This window comes from Xiphophorus maculatus, chromosome 1 (assembly GCF_002775205.1).
Source record: "Xiphophorus maculatus strain JP 163 A chromosome 1, X_maculatus-5.0-male, whole genome shotgun sequence".
In the NCBI taxonomy this organism is placed as follows: Eukaryota; Metazoa; Chordata; class Actinopteri; order Cyprinodontiformes; family Poeciliidae; genus Xiphophorus; species Xiphophorus maculatus.
In genome coordinates this window covers 23,953,300-23,974,147 of record NC_036443.1, presented here as the reverse complement: position 1 = coordinate 23,974,147, position 20,848 = coordinate 23,953,300, and the positions used below count along the sequence as shown (strand labels likewise).

Below are 20,848 nucleotides of genomic sequence, written 5' to 3'. Positions count from 1 at the left end.
GTAACGCTGAGCTATCTTAGCAAACCCCTAGGGCTTAGACGAATGATGTTTTCTCTTCACATTTACATGTGTAACAGAAAGTCTCCTGGTGCCTTCCATTTCAACAACAAAAACAACAAAGGTTAAACATATCCATTGATTAACATCAACAGAACATGTTAAATGCAAGACAAAAAGGGGACATCTACTACAAAAACACAAAAATATCCTGCTCTTCACTATAAAAACAGTGTCAAAGGAGCCAAAGGATCCTGTAGTATGATCAATGCAATTAGAGCACACTAATAAAATGCTGTCTTTGTTTACTATCCGTTTAAGTATTTTCGCTGTAGCCTGAAGCAAAGGAGTTTAAACCTGTTTCCTGTGTTAAACCCGTCTTCGCCACCCTTTTCTGTGAATATCAAACCTTGCAATATCACTATGAGAAAAGCAGAGTTGCTCAGCCTGCATAAATCTATACAAACACTTCCCCATTCTCTTTGAACTTTGCAGTTCAACTCATTATACCTACTTTGAAGAGTGGATGCTTGAGCTTTGGATACATTTTGATTTTGTCGTTATTAAATGCAACACGGCAGCAAATTACATCTAAACTACTGTTTTTCTGGTTAATATTGCATGGGTTGAAATGCAGTAGCCAGCAGAAAAAAATCCAGCTTATAATAAAGAAATATACATGTAGCCGATGTGAGAGATGCTTCTGTGTAGCAAATTGATCTCACTGCAAACGTCAACAGAGAAATATACATATATATATATATATTTTTTTTTTTTTCTTCTTTTTGCCGATGAAGCAGAAAAGCTGTTTTGGAAAAGCAAGACTGCACAAGCGTTTAGAATAAAAGGGCAATATTATCTCTTGACTCTACACTTAAAAATCCATGCCTCCTTTGCTCCCCTGTAGATCCCATCTTCCACTCCAAATCAGAAATATGTATAAAGAATCAACTATGAAAAGAAGAGAAAAAAGTTTTTCCAAGGCTGTGCAGTAAATGCAGCTCACTATAAATATTACTCACTTCAAATTTATTAGGTACATATTAAGCTATGTAAAAAGCCTTAAGATGTCTTTATTATGCATGAGTCTAATATCAGACAAAAGAGCTAAGACAAACCTTATTAAGTAGATAAGAGAAGCCATGTAAAAATACTGGTTTTGCAATAAAGAAGATTTTTAATTTACAGTTTATTTTCTTAGTTTCTGGTTAGTATTATATGATTTCCTGGAATTAAAATATGAGGTCACACAGAGATCCATTTACTTAGCTGAAAAGACATCAACATGAAATTCATGTATTCATCTTCAAACATTATTATAACTTCTTGTTTTGTAGTTATTGTTGTAAAGCACTTTGGTGCAGCCCCTATTGTCTTTAAAAGTCCTTTATAAATAAGCTGATGTACATTTTGAAATGGCAACAAGAAAAAAGGGTTTTTGACATCAGAGCACTAATAAAAAAGTTTAAAGCAATTAGAACCATGATAGAAAAGTTTATAGAAACCTCATCTTTATCCTGGAACCATACACAGTTAGGATGGTGATAAGGGAGGTTAAAAGTCAAAGCCTAACCCTAAAAGCAACACATATCTACTGTTAAGTACGAGGAAGATCTGTGATGCTGTAGACTTTTTGTTCTCTCTCAAAAGTCTTAAGAATTTTGTTGAAGTGGGTGAAAGAATGAACTCTGTGAAATAACAGGATATTGTGAATACAAATCTGGTGGAACTGGCAGAACACTGAGACCTGGTCAGCACTTTATCTTACAACAAGGCCGTGACCTAAGGTTTTGGTCTTGAGAAATTAGTCAGCAGGCACAAAATCAACTTTTTTTTTGGCTTTCTGAGACTTTCTCCACCCTGAATAAAAGTACTCTCAAAATAAAGGTTAGGTTTTTGAAATAAAAAGGTCTCAAATTATGCTAAAGATACCCTTTCCCACAATTTTAGCCTGTTGGTGTCAGGCGGGTGAAAGGTCCTATACATTTTCAGAGGGAAACCAAATCTGATTCATAAATATACAGGATACAGAACTCAAACACTAATAAAAAATATTGAGCATAATTGTTATTATCAATCTAAATTGTACTTCTTGCTATAGCAACATCCTGAAGTTACTAAATCACTGAACTAGCTTCCCATTTGCCAAAGAATTGATATAAAATTCTGCTACAAGTCTATAAAACACTAAATGACCTTGGTCAGAAATAAATGTAGCTTGTCAAGTATGAGCCATACAGACCTCTTGCTCATGGTTACCAAGGTACGAACTGAACAAGGTGAGACAGCATTTAGTTTTTATGCTCCTGTGCTCTGGAACAAACTCCCTGAATGCCTGAGATGTGCAGAAACTGTCGGCTCCTTTAAATCAGGACTGAAAACATTTGAGTAAAAACAGCTTTTGGTCAAAGAATCTAACCAATTAACTGTTTGTTTCTTTTATGCCTTTATTGTCTGCTTATTTCAGTCAATTCTTGGTTATTTTTTTCTGTCTTTGCTTTGATGTCCTGTAGAGCACTTTGAATTGGCTTGTGTATAAATGGTGATTTACATAAATAAAACCGTCTTGCCTAGAAAACATTTAGGAAAATCTGTTATGGCTTTTAGTTGAAAATTATAAGTGTCTCCTATCTGGTGACCCCTTACAAAATGTTCAGGAGGCACTGCTGCTTCAAAGGAAATATGGGGGGAAAAAATCAGACAGAGGTAAGAAATGCATTAAGAAAAAAGAAAGATAAAGAAGCAAGATAAAAACAGACGAAGTTTTAGTGAAGATGTGCCCAGAAGATGTAAGCATGAGCCATTTTATGCAATTTTGTAAGCCTTGCTTTGATTTCAGCCGGGAGTCAGATATCAGCTGACCCCATGGAACTGGCCTCTAGGCGGGAAACCCCAGAAATGTATGCAGCAGCCAAAAGCTGGCTTTAGATCATTAAACACACATTTTACAAAGAACTGTAAGAGGGGTGAGAGCTTGAGCGGTGCTGAACCGACCCGACTTTCTTTGAACTCCTACCTCCAAATTCATGTGGATCAACAGCGCCCAGGAATGAGCTGAAGACTACACCAGAGTGGGCTTTCGGTGCATAACACCGAATGCCGTCAGATTTGGCAAGGATATTTCTAGAGGAATATGAATATCTGAGGAGTACACTGGCCTCGCTCTGTGAAATAGCAAAGGGCAAAAGACTTGGTGAAAGGTGCTCATTAACATAAAACTCAGGCCCCGTTTTGCCCATGGGTTTGTGTTTAGCTAATGAGACCAAACAAAAGCAGAATTCACACTCAGGAGCAAACCATCGAGTCACAAAAAGTTTGCTTGCAGCCCACAACAGTTTTGCTCACTCTTTTTACAAACCCCTTGCCCTGACTTTTGCGTATCGGGCTTTAGCTCTGCTTTGATATTCCCAGAGGGGTTTCGTAAATTAAACTTTGTTGATTCGGTGCGCAAAAGTTTAAAGATGATGAGCAGAATCTCTGTTTCTTCGAGTCATTATATGTCATCCTGTGACCCATTATTCTTTTAAACTTCAATATTTCTATACACCCAGAAGGGATGAATGCATAGACGCTGCTATAGAATGCCTCAATTAAGCACAGCTTATAAATGAGAGGCAAAGTCCTCAAGTTCTGGAACAAATTAAAATATCTTCCTGTCCGTTTCCTAGAGGACATCTTATCCCTCCCCTTCACAGTACACATGGACCCCTGGAGAAATGCCTCAGCATGACAACACTCCATGAGGCAACAAGTGGTAAATTAAATTACCTCAGTTGACTTTAATGCACAGTTTCTTGACAGGCTATATATGCTTTATACTCTGTCTCTACAGCAACCATTCTAAAATTAGCCTCTCAAAGTTGGCTGCTGGCTTGAAAGGGTGATAGCCAGGTCAGTATAAAAGGCAAACCAAGGGTTTAACTGCTGCTGAGTGATTTGGCAATTGTAAGATGTAAGAGACAAAAACTAATTACTATGGGCTTAAAGAAAAAGCACAAGTAAAGTGGACGCTCCTGAGGATGAAAGTAAGCTGTTCATGTGGGACGGCTTTAGTTCAGTTGCTAATAACTACATAACAGCCCTCATTAAGACCAGGCAGGGCAAGATCACTGCTTTCATCAACGTTCCAGGAAAAAGAAACACAATAAGTAGAATGTGCAGAAACTTACATTTTTAAAAAATGCTCCTAATAAATATCTCTAAATAACAGAAATGCACCTACTAATCTTCTCATTTACATTAAGCAGCCACTTCATTAGGTACACAATACTGGTACCAGGTAGAACCCCATTTTTACCTTCAAAACTGCCTTCATTCTTGGTAGCATTCAACAAGGAATGTTGAATGAAATGTTTCTTAGATTTTGGTCCATAATGACATGACAGCTTCACAAAGTTGCTGCAGATTTGTCAGCTGAACATCCCTGATGTAAATCCCTCCCTCCGCCAATCCCAAGAGGGATTTGTTAGGTTGTGGCATCTAAACATAGCTTAGATAGTACCAAGGGGGCAAAAATATCCTTCACATACACATTACACCACCAGCAACCAAGGCCGTCAAAACAAGAATAGATTAATTGATGTTTTCATATTATTTAAGCTGAATTGTGTCCATTCTCATCAACAGAAAAGATTTGTCCACATAACTCAGCCTGACTGACCACTCTGCAAATCTGAGAAGCAGTTGTTGGTGAACATCCCAGTAGTTTCTGAAATATTTATAACATCTCTCACTAATAACTGTACCAAATTCAATGCAACCCCTTTGCTCCCCATTCTGATAATTCTTTTGAAATTCAACAAGTTATCTTCACCACTTTAGAGTTGCGTTCATGTGTGAATTGAACAAGTATACCTGAAAAAATGTGGGAAATAATGTATTTTTTTATGTTTTATTTTTAGGTTTCTGTAAGCTAAACAGACTCAAAACAGCACTTTTTATATCTCTTTAATAAGCAAATATTTATCATTTTTTAAAAATCAGAGACGTAATAGATTCTGTTGAATGTTTATGTTATGTAAAACCAAACTGTAACGGATGCAAGTAGTAGTAGATTTCTAACAGTTGCTGTGTAATTACCTTCCAAAAACTTAAATAGGACTTAAAGAAGAGCTTTTGGCTTGTAGTTGAGTACTTCATCAGGTCATTTTTATGGTAGAGTTTATTTAGGCAAGATTGTGTTTGCTTCATATTAACTGAAAAAAAAAAAATCACTGATCAGCAACCCCTGGATTTTGAGAGCTTAAGGTTAGGGTTATAACCATGGTATCTGTGTTTATAATACCACCTCCAGGTCGGATTTACTTCTTTCACAATCAGGTAATTCAAAAGTGAGAAGCTAGTTGCACATTTCCAGAAAAGAGAATGAAAAAAGGCTCTTAGAGAGGAGATGAAATGATGGAACAGGAATCAATTTGCCGTCTTTGCAGGCATTCAGCCGCCTGCGCTCCAGCAGACAGCATGTAAGGCTGAATAAAAATGTAGAATCTGAAGTTTTGTTGCTTTGATCATTGCCTGTATTAGTGATTTGATCTTAATTTCACAGCTCGCTTGGATCAGGGGCAGAAGGTGTCACTGCACTTACAGAAACTCGGGTATGTGTAGTGCATAACTCTCACATATACTCACAATCTGGTTTTATCAGTCACTGCATCTCTATAACAGAGCTACTAACTGAATGCACATACATACACCCAGGGCAAATCTATTTCACACATGTGCGTCCAGTTTAATTATAAGTTACAGACACCACTCACCCATGCGGGTTTGAAATTGCAAAATGTTATATTTCCCCACCAAAACTTTAAGCTAGCAGACAAAAATAGTGTGAAATGATCAAGTCATTCATTTGAATTTAGACCAACATGTTTCCCTAAATAGGAAAGATCTATGAGTGTTTGATTTGCTGCGAAACAAAAGGCCGGACGGCTAAAACACAAAGGAACGAAGAGTTGAAGGTCATGTGATATTGAAAGCCAATGCGGTGGAGCATCCAATAGCATCCACTCCATTATAACATTAGCAACTAATGTTTTGACATTTGTCTTCATTATTATCAATGAACAGAGCCGATTGAGCCACCAGCATGCTCCATTAGCTTCCTTCATTGCACAGTTGCACAGTTGAAATCACACATTAGGGTGGATCCAACATAAAATGACAAGTTATCAGGCCTAAGGATGCACCAGCTGATTATTTACGTGGCGGAGGGGGAGCGAGGAGTTGGGTGAAAGGATAGCAGGGTGTAGCAGAGGCAGGAAAGGGAGTTAGGGAATTGGCAAAGTACTGTACTGGCATTAAGATCTGAGGAGCATGGAGGCACAGAGCAACACAGCACACCTTAAGAAGAGAAGCTCATTTCTATCGGTATAATTAGCCTGTGGTAATGAAATAAGTCAGAGGCACTGCCACCTTCACTTAAGAGGAAATCGATCCGTGTTTGAGGAAGTTTATTAAACCTTCGGAATAATGGGGAGAAAGGATAGAAGGGGTGGAGGATTGGAGGAGATGGTGGTTGAGTGTACATTAACAGATAATCAGCTAAGTACGGGTGGAAGCTTAACAAGAGGCAGAGTATAGATCTGTAAAAGAGGGTAAATGCATATAGTCTTTTTAATCTTAGGTATTTTAAACTACAGTATAAATACAGGGAGTATTATGGTAATATAAATTATTCTGTCATTATGAATCTTCTTACATTTTTTTGTATCTCTCTCCTTTGAGCCAAACGTTTGGAAATCATTTAAAGTGATTTTAAGAAAAAGGTTTTCTGAACTTCAGATTATTTGGGGGAGTCTTAAATGCTTTCTCAGACATTTAATAAAAACTTAATTCCTACAGGAATGCATAAAAAGTCTTCTTAATTCAAGAGATGAACAAGTGCTTTGTCGACAATAAAATAAGAAAAAAGACATTTCAGATTAGGCCTTTAGGCGCTTTTTTTAGTAGAATCCTGGAAAAAGAGACAAAAGTTCTTTATTTTTGGAATTCATAAATAAATACCAAAGATAGCCTGACACAGACAAATGAAAACTTTTCTGTTAGCACCAACAAGGGGCTTACTAAATACTGCGTTATCAGAAATCTTACACTACATGATCAACTAAAGGATGATGCATCTCCTAGGTCTTCGAATATAATTTTTTAAAGATGTGATTTTCAGATACTCTCCAAATTCAGTGAATAACTTTTCTTTCAAACTAATCATTCTTGTTTTATTCTTTACTTGTTCACTCTTTTTAAGTACCACTGCAAAATACGTGGTCATGGTCAATTAAATGGGCTCAATTAAAAAGGAATGGAAAGAAAACTGTTGAAGTCAAAATGAAAACTATGAAAGCTTTGAAACTCCCACAATCATGACCACTTTAAAAGATTAGAGGAACGACTGCCTGTAATGAAATGGGGGTCATTTAAAACTCTGCACAACTTGAATTTACAGTGCCTTGAAGATGAATTACTGGACTTCAGTGTTTTTCATATTTCAAGAACAAATGTCTACATGAAGTATTTAATTTGGATTTTGTGAGAGACCAACGGAAAAATTTAGATAGTTGTGAAGTGGAAGAAAATGTAATTAGGTTTTACCAAATTTGAATAAATAAAAAAGTGAAAAATATACTTGTCTTTTTAATCTGCTTTACCCTGATGCCCCTAAATAAAATTCCAGTCAACCAATTGCCTTCACAAGTTGCCTAATTAGAGTCCTGAGTATTGCTAATGTCTAGGCCTGTCACGATAGCAAATTTTGCTGAGCGATTAATTGTCTCAAAAAATTATTGCGATAAGCGATAATATTGTCTGAAGACCTTTTTACACTGATTTAATGGAAATGACGTAATAATGCATGTGATTTCCTGCCAAAGATAGATTATTTAACACTGGAACTGATAAACAAAATAAACAAAACAACCAAAACCAAAATGGATTCTCAGTCTCCATTAACAAAAAATGTACTTGATAAAAACTAAACAACATAAAGCCAAAGTGTAAATAAATATTGCATTCAACCAAAAGAGTGCAGATTATGAAGTCTGTATATTATGTTGCCCTTCAGTAATAATTAGATTTAAATACAGAAGATGGGCACATCGACTACCTGATGCAATAGTTCACCCTACATGATTTTTTGCTCCGATTTTTCCCCTTATGACAATCTTAGACCTTTGGTCTTTCTAAGATTGTGTGGTGTGTTATCATCGTTGCCGCTCCGATCTAAATCAGGGGTTTTCCCCGACTGGGCGCTTTAACGCAGCCTGTTGAATGTGACAGGTAGCCAATCAGAAAGCACGGATTCTCCTCAGTGTTTTCTGAGGGGAAATTACGTCGGGGAATCCCAAACAGCTGACACGGGCAACCCGAAGTCCAGCCGACGTGGAAACAACATTAATGTTTATTCAACATGCAAAGAATATAGAAATGACAAGGGGAGGAGTTGGAGCGAAATTGCTACCGCAGTTGATAAACCCGGTAACTTTTCAGCTGTTCTTCATTAACGTGACGTAAATAGGTTCTAATGATTTTCATTCAGTCAGGACTTTACGCTGACACTAGCCACATGCATTGCAGGTAGATTGATTAGTGCCCGGTTTTAAAATTAGTTAACTGAACTTGTAGCCATTATTTTGTGCCCATTGTTGGACACCACACAACGAACCCGATCGAACCGTTATACCTAGGATTTCTGTCGGCTAATGTGTGGTCTGTCAGGTTTTAAAAATGGGCCGACAATCGGCCGACAGCTCTAAGATCGTGTAGTGTGCGCTGGGCTTTACACTAAGGAAATGAGGAAGGGGGAGTCAGTGGAGAGCACCGGAGTTGAGCCTTTTTTCATTCGGTGTCATCAACAGAAAGAGAAAAAGGCCGGAAGAGAAGATAATGCCGATAATTGAAATGACGTCGATAGTTTTAATTTATCGTACGATTAATCGATTTATCGTTTATCGCGACAGGCCTACTAATGTCAGTAAAAATAGTTATTCTGTGAAGGACCCAGACGTTTGTTACAAAACATTAGTGAACAAAGAGAAATAATCAAGACCTATGAAGACAGCAGACAGATATGAAGTGGAAAAATTTCCTAAAATATTATCTCAAGCTTTTAATATCCTGTTTGAAGTTTCCCACCAACCATGTTTGAGACAAAGCAAACACATGGGAGAAAATGTAGTTCGTTTCAAAACCAACATTCAGCACATGGTGGTGTCAGAATAATGCTGTGTTATGATTTTGGGTAATAATTGATGAGATTGTAACCACTACTTAATTTAATTAGCAATACATTCAGTAGGAAAGTTACTTTTGTTCTAGGGTCACACAGGAGGATGATAAGCATAAAAGTTTTAACAACTCAAGTTTATTTTTCTTTCGCCACAAAAAAATAATAATCCAGGTAACACTAATTACCTTAATAAAATAAGGTATAAAACTTAAATTGTCCACCCTTATATAAAAATATCAAATTAATATATAGAAAATTGAGGGTAGTTTTTTTTAAACAGTAGCTTTAAAGCTTATTTCAACAAAAGAAATTATATATTCCAGTTAGTCCTTCAATATAACAGTTCAGTCAGTCAGTTCAGTCAATGTGCACATAAGTTGTCCGTTATGAAAATGTTCATGAACAAATAGTCTGTGGAATAAAAAAAAAAGATTTTGGGGCCCTCCTTTTTGTTCAATAAGCTTATCTGTTGTCCACGCAAAATATCCAGCTCCAGCAGCTGGATATTTTAAAGACGGAGGCACCAGTACCTCCGTCTTTCCAGGCTTCAGTCCGAGTAACAAAGATGGCCGCGGAACCCTCCTGCTTCTGGAACCACTGGCTTGTTCAGGTATCGGTCGTCCAAAAAAAAAAAAAACAACCTGCATGCAGAGCGTTAACCGATCATGCAGGTATACGGAAATCATAGAAATCTTTCAATTACTTCTCAGTGAAAATCAAATTAGCGTTTAAAATAAACCAAAAACGCTCAGTAATAAAGAAATTACTTAATAAACATCACTTCACCATAAACAGTCTCATTTCACAGAGCTATGCTACTTACAGAGCGACACTTTATACTCCGGTTGGTTTTTTTTCCCAGTTCGAAAAAAACTGAGCAACGTTAGCGGCAGCTAGGTAGCCTTTCTGCATAAGTAAGCAGCTGAAAATAAAACAACAGACTCACCGGAGAACTCTCAGAACAGAATGTACATTATCCAGTTCAAAATAAACAAATTTCTTTCATATCACAGCAGCACTTATGCGTAGTAACTTCTCTACTTCTGCTGAAATGTGCTTAGTCTGCCATTTCTTTTTTCTTCTTCCCTCTTCTTTACTCTTCTTCTCGTACCGACACAGGAGAAATGTGGGTCTAGTGCCCTCTACAGGACATTCTAAGAACTAACAAACACATAAAACATACAGACAGATCAGCATAGTTTATGGGGGTTACAAGATAATGAATTAAACCAATTACAATACAATCAAACCCGTAGGAGTCTGCAAAAGACTTAAGGCCGGGATGAAGGTTTACCGTTCACAAACACAGCAGCTTAAAATGACTCAGTTACACTGAAGTGGTTTAGATTAAAATATATTCATGTATTAGAATGACCCTGTCAATTAAAATGAGAATGCGTTACAAGTTTTAAAAATACTGCTCACATTTTGCTCAATCTAACTGAGCAGGAGATATTTGCGGAAGAAAATTCAAAGATTTTAGTCTTTGAATGACATGTGAAAGTTAGTTCAACAGGGTATAGTCTAAACCACTTAATACAGTTTAACAAGCAGATTTCTACGAATAAAAGACTTTAAATTACCTTAAAATCCAAATAAAATATACTGATGGGATGTCTGTGAAAAAAAGTGGAAAAATGTAAAAAGTACAAACACTTTTGAAAGGCACTGTAGGTGTGATGTCACTCTAACGGACAACGTCAATTAATAACACAAAGTGATAACACAACCTACACTGGATTGACAACTCTGTAAGTTGGACCTTTGCCAGGAACTAGTGAACAACTTGAACATCAGAAGCAGGGTGGTGAGATAACCACTGATGGACGTTTCTTCTCTGGTTCCCCAAATGCATGCTGGTTGATGTGGGTTCTGCTTGCTCATTTATCCAGCCGTCTGGCCAACTCACCTGGAGTGATGGGGGAGACGTCGGGAAGGCAGGCTGCTATTTCACGGCCTGTTAAGCGCTAATGCCGCAACATGCCCCGCGCTCCAATTTTAGGGAACAGGGAGCATTACCGCCCAACTCAAGGTTCTCTCTGTGTGGACAGTCGACTCGGACAAACTCAGAAGCAGGGCGCAGGGGATATCAAAGAGGGAGATGTACATGGGGGTAATAAAGGCACTGAAAAGTCCAGCAGATGAATTAAACGAAACAGAGAAAGGGGGACGAAGAACACACTGAACAGTAAAAGGTGGACACCTTGGAGAGTGTGGAGAAAAAGAGTGGGGCTTCGGTTTACACGGACTGCTGAGCCAGCACTGAATAGCAGAGAGGACAGAAGCACACACTGACATCTACTCCTGCTATGCAAGAATGCATCTGGCGGTCCCCAGAAGCCTCATGCCCCTATACTCACAGCCTCTCCCCCGCCAGAGCTACTGAACATCACTAGCCTGACCCATCCACAACACTTGTCCCCAATGTGCACTAAATCTGGCCCATGTAATAACCACAGAGCCTCTATTAAGCACTGGGTGGCTGGGGAATCAGAGCAGCAACAGCAGAACATGAATGAACACCCTGAACAGGAAGGCAGAGTAAGGTATAACAATTCTTTTTTTCTCTGCTTTCAGAATATGTGACATTCATTTTGTGCAAAAACACAAAAACAAAAGGCCGGTTTTCAAAATGAAGTCTAGTGTGGAAATTGATAGCTCTAAATCCTCCACCATCATATTCACAAAGCAGAGGGTAAAGGTCCAGTCATTTGTATTTGTTGACAGTGAACATGACTAAGCATGATGCGTCACAGATTCTATCAGAGGCCAGTTTTCAGCAGTGATGGATCACCTCTCTTATTGCCATGCTCTGTCAGTCTGAGGCCTGAGATGTTTAAGGACATGAGTCAGATCTTCACAGGCTCCAAAAGGTGAATGTTCACACACACACACACAAACCCGCGCGCGCAGGGGTGTGTGTGTGTGTGCGTATGTGCACCGCCACACACCCACACACCAACAGAGAAACATAGAGGCCAAAAAACTAAACTCAGTTAATTAGTGATGTATGTTTGTTTTTTTTCTTTAAAGCTTGTTTCTCCAGATGTGGTTATTATATGAGACAGAGATGATATGTGGGAGTATGTGGGACAAGCTATCTAGTGTGAAACTAAAGATTATTTTAGTAATCAAGGATTAATCAGATAAATTGTGCCACATGCTGCAAATTTTTCATTTAACCACTTAAGCTTTTTTAATGCAATATTAGAAATACAATTAAATATTCAAATAAATAAACAGTTCAATTCCTTTTCTAAAATCAGAAAAAAAACATTTTATTGCCCAAAATGCACTAACAACATTCCTTTAATGTATACATGATAACTAAATAAATACTTCTATCAACACAGAAAAAGCTCAGGCCTTTCTAACATCTATACAATGCAGGGCTAATCTGTTGGTTGTTTTCAGGATTAACTGATTAATAACTAGATAGCAAAAGTTGCTTATTAGGAGATTTTTTTTTTCCTACAAAATTTATTCCAGGTGAAGCTAAAACTACGCCAGGGTGTCTGGGTAAACATATTTACAGACTTTTTTTTATTTTAATGCAAAATTGTAATTTTTTTGTAATATTTTGGCTCAATTACTGCTCCGACTGCGTTGTTCTTTCATCAAATGTCCTGCTTTTGAGTTTGTATACTCCAGTTAATGATTTATCAATTGCTAAATTAATTGACAAACTGATTCTTACCAATTAATCATTTCATCACTAAAGCTATTCCAAGCTGCTAACCGTATGGAAAAGTGGTTACTGGGAAACAAAGCATCACAACAAGCCTGTCAGCTTCTTCAAACCAACCACATGACTAGCTGCACTGTTATTGAACCTTCAGAGTTGCTTATATCAGAATCACTGTCAGAAGCATGCAGGGTTTCCATGGCAACAGACAAAACTCATATTATAAGTGAATTCTGGATCAATAAGTGAATCTGCAACTCCTGTTTTCACTCCAATATGGTGATTATGCTACAGGCAAAACCTCAAAAACAATTTTTTAATTTGCTGCTATAATTTGGAGGTTAGAGAGTTTATACTGACAACATAAAGGGCCAAGATATTATTAATTTCTCTCTATTTTTTTGTGTGTTTTGTTTTGTTTTATTGATTCTGGTGAGTGCCAGAGCCCCTGGTTATTATTGAGTTTTTTGTCCAAAGCCAATAATAACAATAATAATAATAATGATACCAATAATTCAATTATCAGCCGATTTGAAAAGAGAGCATATCTAATTAAACTGAGAATAGTGTGGTTTCCATCAAAATCAAAAACAATATTAATCTTAATTTCAGAATTAAACCATAAGGCTTTTTTAAAATGCAAGAATAACATACAGTATTTGAAGACAGTATTATACATCTCAGAATATCATACTTTACAGTAACAAACATGAGCCTCTGAAAAAGCTAAAAGTCAAAAGAAATATCATTTAACATAGGCTATTAAATGTTAAATGTTTAATATAACAAAAATATTTTTAAATAAATAATTTTTGTCATATAGAGCCACAACATTTCTCACTTCAGCAAAACTGGAAGAACACAAATTATTCAGCTTTTAAAACAATTTTCATCTCTGACTTTTTACCACCATTTTGTTTGTTTTCTTTCAGATCCGTTCTAAATTCAGAGCAGACTGCCACCAGTGTGCAGAGCTGCATCATAAAATAGAAATCATCAGGACAATTTACAAGACCTGACAGCTTTGTAAATCACCTCAATACTGGTCAGCAAAAGAATAAATAAATCCCAACTATGCAATAATAAAAACACACAGATCTGGATATTCTTTTACCCGTCTAACATTCTCGTAGAAAAGCAATAGGTTTTGTAGGAGCACTCTCATTAGAAAAAGATTCATCAAAGGGACAATGTGATGAGTTACTGTTTTTAAAAAATATATATTGAACATGTTTCCCATCTGCCTTTCCCACATTTGGTAAGGGTACATCAAAACTCACACAATGCAGGCAAACCGTCAAGTGTATATTTGTTTGACAAATTTACCATGTTGCCTGTTAGGAATTATTTGGGTCACTGCAAATACGACTGCCAGACATGGCACAGTTCGTGAGCACAGCTAAGCTGATTATTTGCTGGAACAAATAAGAAGTGTGAAGAATGCAAAGCCATGACTAGACAGAAAAACATCTTTGCAAGAACTAAAAGGAAGAACCCAATCATTTTAAAATTTAAACGACATTACCTAATGTTACGTATTGAAATGTTAGGATTCTTCCAAATAAGAAATTACTTGAATACCATCAGATTTCAATGTCTAGAGTTGTGTTTCACAAAAAGAAAGCAAGACTGAAAATTTATGGAAGGAAATGAAGATCAGAAAACATGGAAAGAAATTCCAGAACACTGGAGCAGAGAAGGATGGCTCAAATTATCCTTACAGGAGACCTCTTGAAATTATCATTACCAACATATTTAATTTAATAAATTACATAAGTAGTGTGCAAACTACATATCAATTATTTATTTAGTAAGTTGGCCTTTGTAATCCTATTTACATCTGTCGAATCTTGTCTTGTTCTGTTTTCACATAAACTGCATTTTAATTTGGTTGGATTCTTAGTGAAGCTGCTCTCAATCAAAATATACCCTGCTTTAGTTGTCAAAAAGAAAAATGAGACTGAAATTTGGAGTGAAAAGAGCCTGGATAAGACTGCAGTTTTAATTATAGCACTACAAGGCTGGTGTTCCTCTTTGATAAAATCCTGATCCTGTTTAAGCACATCAGCTGACAAAATTGTCACTCACATTAATTAAAGAGAACATTTGTGCTGCTATTTCAGCTATACTTAGCTGTATAACAGTTTGAGTGAAAAGTTAGGACTGACAGAATGTAGCAGGTCCTTTTTCTTATCTGCTAACATAAACTCTAATTGATTGCAACACCAAGATCGGGGGGTAAAAGTACTAAGGGATGGGTGACAAAACTGTTTTTACCGTTAAGTTTAAAGTGAGGGGAGATGCATTCATTATCAATAACCATTTCCAACAAACAAAGGTAAAAGTGCATCTAACATCCTAAAAGGGCCCCATAGCAGTCACATTACCTTCCCATTGAAGGAAAATCTTAAAATTTGCCCTAAAAGTTTCTCAGTTTACAGGGTTTTTTTTTTCAACCCTCTATGCAGCAGCATCTAGTATCTCCAGGAAGAGTTGTGCACCATTGTCTGTTTAGCTTTTACTAATATAAGCTGTTAAAGTGCCTCAACTTGTTGCTGTAGTCATTAGATATCCAGCCAAAGGATCCTAAGGGCATTTGAAGGTTGCCTTTCAAATGTAAAATAATGGCATTTTTATGGACAAAGTTTCTAAAAAAGTTAATTAACCTGCCTAATTCAACCTGTTTGGATGCAACACAGTAAATGTCCTAAGCTTTTCTTGGGCAGACACATTTTGAGAACAAAAAAAACAACAACTATAAGATGAGGTAGAAAAAATAACCAGTAATTGATAGAAGTAAAACAGTGACAGACTGAAGTACCTTTTTACTAAAGGTGAATAATGCTAAAAGATCTTACCTTAAGGAATGTTACCCAAAGATTTTAACAGTAATTACAGTTGCCAAAAACAAAAACTAGCTATGGTACAGGGCACAACCTTGTGCTTGCATGACACTGAAACTCACTGTACTATTAGTAATGAGCAAGTTGAGTAAAGCAAAAAAAAAAAAAAAAATCTGAAAAGAGCCACTGTGAAAAACTTTTCAATGCATCAGTTAACCAGAAATTAATATCTAGAGTAACACAGTGGAAATGACATTTGCTAAATAAGTGCACTTTTGTTTGAAATCAAAACTTGTGGATATTATCAAAAAGTGACAGAAAGTATTGCCTCTGAACATCACGAGCTATGCATTTAGCTGCTCAAGAGCAAACATGAAAGTTGGGCAGCTCAACGCATTCAAAGATCTGGAGGTTCACTCAAGAACAACAATCATTACATAAAAACACTTTTGTAATCCATCGAAACTGACAGTCTAAGGAATATCCGAACCATCAACCATTGTATATTAATGACAGTATAATAAAATGACCCGTCTAACTAGAATCTTCACTAGCTAAAATTATTTGTCATAGTCCAACAGGATAGATGTGTGCAGTCTGAGCAGGTTATCAGAACTCCGCAGATGACACTGAACTGGCTACACGAATAAAGAGGCCATTTTCTTGAAGTGACAAATATGCAGAGGAGACAGAGACAAAATGGAGAGCAAAACCCCTGAAGGTAGAAAGCCCAAGCTTTGTCTTTGTCACACAGTGTGACAAAGACACACAACATGACTCCCCGATGTGTGCACCATGGCTGTATACTTTGTGTCTGAGGTTTTTCTGAATGGAAATCAAAAATCCTAAACCTCTCTTATCTCAATCCCTCAACTCTTGTTCTTCTGGTTTCATTGCTTGTTACTTAATCTGTCAGTAACAACAAACCTGAATCCAGACTTTGGTTCTGCTGAATACTTTAAAAGTACAACAATGAGTCTTTGTGTCTGATTAACACCTCCTACATCAACCCGTGTTTAAACGCTGCATAAACGCCACTGCAGGTCCTACAGGTGAGTGGAGAATGATACAAATGGCCGTTTTATGTCAGGAGCTGGTGTGGGCAGTGACTTGGTCTGAGGTGAGGGAACACTTGCTCTACAGTGCTGCTTTGAGCCAGCAAGATTAATGTAGGCTCTCTGGAGCAAAGGCAACAACCACAGCTTTAATAAGGTACAAACAATCGGTTCCACTCCACTGGCTTCCCAGGGAAAACTATTGTTGTGCTGCATTGTTTCTTGGTGTGGTTCCTTGGAGAAATGTGTCTACTGCACCATGCGACTGTCTCCGTTACAGCCAGGGGAGAAGTCAGTGTAGGCCTTCGTTTGTCTGTGTCAGAATGAACGTTGGCTCTCACCCCAACTCTTTCCCCCATCCTTTCCTTTCACATTTAGTTTCTCCCACCCCTCCTCAAACTACCCCACTCACCTCAACTCCCTGCACTTTCAGCTTCATGTGATCTTCTCGCGTGGTCTTCCCATCTTTCCTCTTCTTCCAGCAGTAGCCGTCCTTTCTGTACTTCACCTTCTTCCTGTTGTACAGTATCATCGACCCATTCTGCGGCCTGGAACCACAAAGGAGAGAGATTAAATGAGATAAGAGGATAGGCAAAGTACAGCACAACCAAGGAACTCACTTCGGAGACGAGCAACGAGATCTGACACAAGTTTCCACCCTGCAGAAAATGTACCAGAAACCTAGATGACAAGAATTCTTCATGGAGATTCTCGGCATTGGTATTCACGGTCTGACAACGAACAAAGCATTCCTCTGCATTTTTAGAGTGTGTGCCCTGCCAGAAGTTACAGTGCGATTCATTGCAGGGTAAATTATATAAAGGCTAGTGGCAGAAAAGTGTGGAGGAGTGAGGTTCCATCATTATCTCTCATTCATCCAACCTGAATGGTGCTGGAAATCCACAGGGAAAAGAGAAGATTCTCTCCCACAGTCCATTCATAATTCATTCTCCCTCCACCAGACCACAGCCTGTTGCTTCACCATGATATAGTGTAACTGTTTGATGATAATTTGCCTTTCCACTTAGATTTGTAATAGAAACATTTGGCATTCTGTGCTCAACATTAACAGAAAGTGTAACATAAAATATGTATGGCCTTTTTCAACAAGTAGCATGCAGTCACGGTGGATACAGTTGTGTGTATTGGTATTTGCCTGTTTTGCAGAAATGCTTTGTGTTATCACTTCAAATCAATTCATATTGCATATTTTCAGGCTTCCCCATCATTCAACACAAATGCATGCATTGACTTGAGAGAAGATATACAATCTTTCAGCGGGGACAGACTTATATAACATCCTTTCAGCATCAACAATTGGATGTGCATGAGATGTACACTGTCAGAAAGACAAATACACAGAAACATGTTCTGCAAATAATTTAGAAGTGTGTGCTACAGAACAGAAACCTTTAACGTTCTTTTTTTGGTATGTTTAATCTGCAAGAAGACCTTTTTTTATTTCATTAGCACAGATAAAAGTATTGCTGGTGAGAAATACATCCAGACTTTGGAAATGGAAAAGAAAGTTAACAAAATGATCATTTGGTTGGGCCTTTAGATGGACTGGTGACCTATCACTGCAAATGTAGAATGCCTATTTCCCAATAACCGCTGGAGATAGTCACCAATATAGCCATTGGGATGACTTGGTTGGCATGGCAGAACAGCGCTGCTGCCATAGAAAAGTACAAAATTCATGGATTCAAAACTTCAGCAACAGAGAATCTTTACATGGAGTTTAAAAGTTGAGTGAATTTCTAAAAGATCCTCACATGTGATTGATTGCAAATGGTTATTGTATCCATAACTCTTGGTGCTACTACAGCTTTAACTAAATAACACTTTACCTACCATCAGTGTCGGATGTTTTTCTGCAGTACTCATAATTTGGTTTGCAGCTAATCCAAACTGCTGGATTCTTGAGATATGTTGAAAAGCTCTGTAGAATATGTGTTATATGTTGTTATACATATCCAACACTAACCTCTGCTGATGCAGAAGTTTTGCAAGTGCCAATCAAGAGTCACAGCAATGATCTGACTAAAAATCATTACCTCAACTCGCGCTATGCTGGGAAACCTTTATCTGACCCACATATTAGCACATTGAATGCCTTCTGTAGCTCCAACAGCAATATAGTCCATCTATTGTCTGAATAATTCAGGTAATAATTATCAAACTGCTTGGGATACTCAGAGTACTGCATGGGATACTGCATGGGATACTGCATAAAAATGGACCCTTTCATCACACTAAATGCTTACCTGTTTGTCCTAATAAATACGCACCATACACAACAAGAGCACATCATAGAGAAATTATTGATATGATGAATCTTGATATTTTACAAAATAATTTATTGATATACATTGTTGGATACATTTTTAATTTTTCAAAAATAAAGCACCCAAAAAGTTACATGATGTTCTTCAATGTTTGGTATTGGGTTGATCTTTATTTCAGGAAAATTACCTTTGTAAAAACTGATTTAATTAATCAATTGCTGCTATATATGATTTGAAGAGAGAAAGAAAAAAAAAAAAACGAATCTACTGAAGGGCTGAATGCCATAAAATGGTTGTGAACTATCAGTCTAAAGCATGTCTACTGAAAAAAAGCTTGATTGTGGCAAGACCTGTTTTTTGTCTCCAAAACCAACTGCAAAAGTTTGTGCAAAAACAACTATGGCAAATGTAGACTCACCACACACAACTATTTACAGTTTGGATCTTACTCAGAAAGAAAGATTTATGTCATTGTTGCTCCTGCGAAGTGAGTGAGAAGGAAAGACACCTGCCCAAGCTGCTGAGAAGGCTGGGTAGCTGAGGGAGGCTTAAGCGTTCAGGCAGCTGGTAAGCCGTGTTAGCCCTCCGCTCAGTTCTCCCACGTATAGACAATGTGAGTGCACACAACAACCCCTCCTCTCCTCCAGAAACACACAAACACACAAACTCAAACAACTAGAAAAACACATCAAAGTAGAGAAAAAAACGGGTTGATTTGTGCTTTCTGTAGCAATAAACAAAAAATAAATAAATAAATAAGAGCCGTTGTTTTGCATTGTTTTGTTGTTTACTGTAACATTTTCTTTTTCACAACGTTTATTTATAACCCTGCATGCATCATTTTGCAGGGCTGCCTTTGGGGGCCGTGGCGTGTGTTTATCTTAGAATCACTCATCAATCTTTTTTTTTTCTTGCCGGATCTTGGGGGCCGGTGGGAAGAGGAGGAGAAGGAGGAGGGGGGGTCCCCGCGGCCCCCGCTCTGTGGCCCCTGACAGCACCTTCTAATGAGAGACGCCACTCATACACTGATGCGCTCACTCTGTGCTGATCTCCATGCCTCTCTCTCCCCTCCCCACAGCCCCTCTCTCCTTCTCGTCAGTCAGCTCAGGCTGTGCACCAGGGAACGTCTCCGTCTTTTCCCTCGCGCCGACTTCTTTTCTGTTCTCTCACCCCTCCCTCTTGTTTCATCTGTCTCAGGATCCCTCACCTCAACTCACCCACACCTCCCCTCTTTCCTGCCATCTTCCCCTCGCCTCTTGCTTTGAGCTTTGAATACTTTGCAGAAAACAGCTATTAGGAAGACATTTTTATTGGTCATGCTTGAGAAGTTGTACTCTACCACTCAAAGGCTGGGATGTACACAAAATATAAATCATGTTCTACTTTGCAGGATCCCTAATGTCATCCATAGTGGGGCAGTGATCATAAATAGCAGCAGGGAATTTTGCAGACTGTTACAATCAGCACATGCTCTTCTAAGGATTTGCATCCCAGATTGCTCGAGTTACCATAAAAGCTACCGAGTTCAGACTCCAACAGCTCTACTTGGGATCAATCGAACCTGAAAGTGACCCATCTAAAAAGTTTGATGGTATTATTTATTACATTATCATTCTGCGTTTTTGTCCTTCAAAAAGTTATGAGAAGTGTGAGCTTCTTAAAATGTAGCCCAGCATGAGACAAAAAGATGGGCGCAGATGAGATAAGGTAGAAAATCAAATGACATAGGGCTATCTGATCTCCTCCAGAGCACTGGAAAT

General features: G+C 37.8%; 1 protein-coding gene across 9 annotated transcripts in view; it reads right to left on the bottom strand.

Moving 5' to 3' along the window:
* Positions 1–20,848, bottom strand: part of LOC102236405 (calmodulin-binding transcription activator 1-like) — a 386,596-nt gene that overhangs the window by 155,248 nt on the left and 210,500 nt on the right. For all 9 annotated transcript variants that reach the window (XM_023330191.1, XM_023330195.1, XM_023330168.1 and 6 more), the window contains one exon: positions 17,213–17,348. In XM_023330191.1, coding sequence (XP_023185959.1) covers positions 17,213–17,348 — 136 coding nt within the window. The remainder of the gene's footprint in view (positions 1–17,212; positions 17,349–20,848) is intronic.